The following is a 3,889-nucleotide window of genomic DNA, read 5'->3' on the forward strand; positions in this document are numbered from 1 at the left end:
GTTGGAAGGGGGGGGAAGTTGACATAAGAGCATTGGAAAGAGGACCGAACACAAGGTGAAAAAGCTTTGATGACAATTCCCTGACTTGAGAAGCAATCGTGTTGATCTCATCATCTGAGAAATGTCCTCAGTTATTGTCAGAATCTTTTTGGGATGTTGTTGAAAAGCCATTTTTGGTACCGGCTACTTCCTCATACGTGGAGGTCAAATCCGTCAGATCGCTACTTCCTCATACGTGGAGTTCAAATCCGTCAGATCAAGTACTGATACCGGGTATCGGTATTGGGCCAATACTTATTTCAAGTTGTCGGGGACTCGTGAAACCTGCGGGGGGAAAAAAAAAAAAAAAAATTAGTGCAGCGAGTGGGCAACAGCTCCAAGCATATCCAGCAGCATCTGCTCCCTCTTAGCGCCAACCACATTGATGTTATTGTTCCCCAAAGGGGCAAGGGGAGGGGGGGGTTAAGGGGGTGTTGGAGTTGGAAGGGAAGTTGACATAAGAGCATTGGAAAGAGGACCGAACACAAGGTGAAAAAGCTTTGATGACAATTCCCTAACTTTAGAAGCAAACGTGTTGATCTCATCATCTGAGAAATGTCCTCAGTCATTGTCAGAATCTTTTTGGGATGTTGTTGAAAAGCCATTTTTGGTACCGGCTACTTCCTCATACGTGGAGTTCAAATCAGTCAGATCAAGTACTGATACCGAGTATCGGTATTGTACCAATACTTATTTCAAGTTGTCAGGGACTCGTGAAACCTGCGGGGAAAAAAAAAAAAAAAAACAAAGTCCAACGTCAAATAAATAAAGTGGTCTGAGGGTGGTCGGTGAACGGTACCGCAAAAAGAGTGTTCGTTCACCGCACTTCCATCGCATGAACATTGAATGTGAGGATCCCCGATCCTGCTTTGGGACAGCGTCTTCCGCACTGACACCGCACTGCTGGAGTTAGCGTTTGAAATTAGAGCTTCGAGTCTGAGTGTGGGCTTCAAAGTCGGGTTTCAAACTCGGGCTTGGTATTCAAAACGAGGTTACGAGTTAGGCTTTTTTTCAGACAGCGATAGCATTTTAGCACAGGCTTTGGGTTTCAAATGAGCACTTCATACCTGTACTTCAAACCTCGGACGGTGTTTTAGATTTTGTTTTCAACAAGGGTGAACGGGGTTTACGGTTTCAAGTTAGGGTTTCAAGCCGGAGTTAGTCTTTCAATTTAGCGTGTCAAGCTTGGTTTGGGTTACGGTTCAAGCCAGGGCAAGGATTTGAAGACAGGATTACGGCTTGAAATTAGGATTTCGAATAAGGGCTTCGATTTCAAGATCGGGTTTACAGTGTCAAGGCAGCGGTTTGGCTTTTAAGTTAGGCTTTGAAATAAACCAAAGTTACAAGCAACGCTTCGGGCTTTGAGGGCTACTTGAGAGACAGCGAGAACCATGTAACGGGTTTCAAACTCGGGCTTGGTATTCAAAACGAGGTTACAAGTTAGGCTTTTTTCAGACAGCGATAGCATTTTAGCACAGGCTTTGGGTTTCAAGTGAGCACTTCATACCTGGACTTCAAACCTTGGACGGTGTTTTAGATTTTGTTTTCAACAAGGGCGAACGGGGTTTACGGTTTCAAGTTTGCGTTTCAAGCCGGAGTTAGTCTTTGAATTTAGCGTGTCAAGCTTGGTTTGGGGTACGGTTCAAGCCAGGGCAAGGATTTGAAAAGGGGGGTGAGGGTTTGAAATTAGGATTTCGAATAAGGGCTCCGATTTCAAGATCGGGTTTACAGTTTCAAGACAGCGGTTTGCCTTTTAAGTTAGGCTTTGAAATAAACCAAGGTTACAAGCAACGCTTCGGGCTTGGAGGGCTACTTGAGAGACAGCGAGAACCATGTAACTGCTTCAGATTCTGTTCGAGCCGACAAAAATCAGCGGCAGCTCCAAAATCAATAGCCTTCTGGCTAGCGGCTAACTGCTAACTGTGCGCGTGTGTGCGCGCGCCTTGTCGTCTGGCTGAACTCTGAGCTGCCAACTGGCACTTGACCTCGGTGGGATTTTTAGCAGGTTAGCGAGATGTTGGCGTCGGGCCGCTCTCTGCGTTCCCGTGCGGAATGTGTCGGACGTTTTTTGGCCTGTCCTCGCACCCCCCCTCCAAAAAAAAAGTTTCAAGTGTTTCCACCTGACGGGATTTTTTAGCTGACACGTGCAAGGTCGGCAGTTCACGCGGCCCGCCGTTGGCCAAGTGACACCAGCTTGAACTTGAGACGCGCGCACGCAAGAAACATGTTTCCAGTGAATGGGTACGGTCTTCAATTAGGGTTTTAAGATGGGGTTAGTGCTTGAAATTAGAAGTTGGGTGTCTAGGTCAGGTTTCAAGACAAGACCAATCAAGATTTGGGTTTTGAATAAGGGGTTTGAAGTATGTGTTAGGGTTTGAAAGCTTGCGTTAAGGTTTCAAACAAATACAAGGGTCTTGAGAAAGGTCTACGCACGGTTTCAAGCAAAGTTTAGGAATTCATCCAAGCGTGACGGTTTCAAATTCGAATTTCAAGCCAGAATTAGGGTGTGAAAGTTGATTTTTAGGACAAGGTTAAGGTTCCCAACAAGGGTACGGTTTCAAATCAGGTCTTTGGGGTTGAGCATTAGGGTTTTTGAAATCTTGATGAGGGTTTCAGAGACGAGTTTGCGTCAAGGTTGTGTTTCAGGTCAAGATTGGGGTTTCAAAAACAGGTTGGAGATTGAAATTCAAGTTGAAAATAAACTTTTGAAGAAGGGGTTTGAAGTCTGCGTTCGGGTTGCAAATCTGGGTTCCCAAAATGGGTTGGGGTTTATAATTGGGCTTTCAAAATAAGGTTTGGATCTGAAGTAAGAGTCTCAAGACAGGCTCAAGCGCTTCGGGTTTATCAAACACGGGTTAGGGGTTTAAATTAAGGTTTACAAGCAATGTTTCGGGTTTTACTTTAGGGCCCCGATTCTCGAATCAAACCGAGCAGGATTGCAGCGTTAAGTTTGCGGTTCAAACAAGTATTTCAAAGTCTTTGTACGTTTGCTTGTTTGTTTTGCTTTTGCTCGCAGTTACTACAACTGGACCAATCAGGCGACGGCTTCCACGTCCAGCTCCAACTACGACGTCGTTTACGACCGGCCCCGCGCGCTTCTCTTCAGGAGGAAGACGGACGGCGGCATCCTCAACGTGGACCCGCGGGTGAGCGTCGCCATCAAACACGCGCGCGTGCGAGGTGGCTTTTCGTGTTCGGGTCAACCCCCCAAAATTTTCTTGACAAGAACCTCTTCCGTGCACCTCCACTCGTCTGATTCATCGCGTAAACTTAAAATCATTGCTTTTGATTTGTCCCGACATCTACCCTGCGTGGAAGCAAACACCACCCGCTTTGTGTTGCAGGTCCATCCTGGCCAAGGCGTGCGGAGGAGCGCCGTGCCCTCGGGCCTTTATGAGCATGTTGTCATCCTGGACCACGACAGCGCACGCACACGCACCGCAGTATAATTTGACGAGTAAGAAAGGAAAAGGTCGGACGGGCAGGCAGACGTATCGCGCTTGCCATCTGGGCGGAGGCACGGCAACGTTCCCTTTTTAACTCGCCTATCAACGTAATCGTCAACAATGTGACTTCCACAATGTCAGAAGTTAGCATCAGCCAGACTCGCCTTTCATCTTTTCGCCCCTTTTTAGCTCAATTTGACTATTTTAGTCACAATCGGACCCCGCGGGTGTTTTACAGCCAGTCATCAAAGCTTGCCCCGCGCTGCTCCACTCACACGCAATGATGACAAATGTTTTGGGGTTTTTTTTTTTCTTTTTTGCCAGTGGGGAGATGATTTAGTGTCATTTAGCTAGCTATGATACGACGTTTGAATTTAGTCGCAATCTTTGGGACATTTGGCTTT

General features: G+C 46.7%; 1 protein-coding gene across 1 annotated transcript in view; it reads left to right on the top strand.

Moving 5' to 3' along the window:
- Positions 1-3,889, top strand: part of cfap299 (cilia and flagella associated protein 299) — a 38,481-nt gene extending 34,592 nt beyond the window's left edge. The window contains exons 5-6 of the mRNA XM_019888525.1: positions 3,056-3,185; positions 3,384-3,889. Of these exons, the coding sequence (XP_019744084.1) occupies positions 3,056-3,185; positions 3,384-3,488 (235 nt within the window). The 3' untranslated portion in view covers positions 3,489-3,889. The remainder of the gene's footprint in view (positions 1-3,055; positions 3,186-3,383) is intronic.

This window comes from Hippocampus comes, unplaced genomic scaffold (assembly GCF_001891065.2).
Source record: "Hippocampus comes isolate QL1 unplaced genomic scaffold, H_comes_QL1_v1.1 scaffold128, whole genome shotgun sequence".
Taxonomy (NCBI): domain Eukaryota; kingdom Metazoa; phylum Chordata; class Actinopteri; order Syngnathiformes; family Syngnathidae; genus Hippocampus; species Hippocampus comes.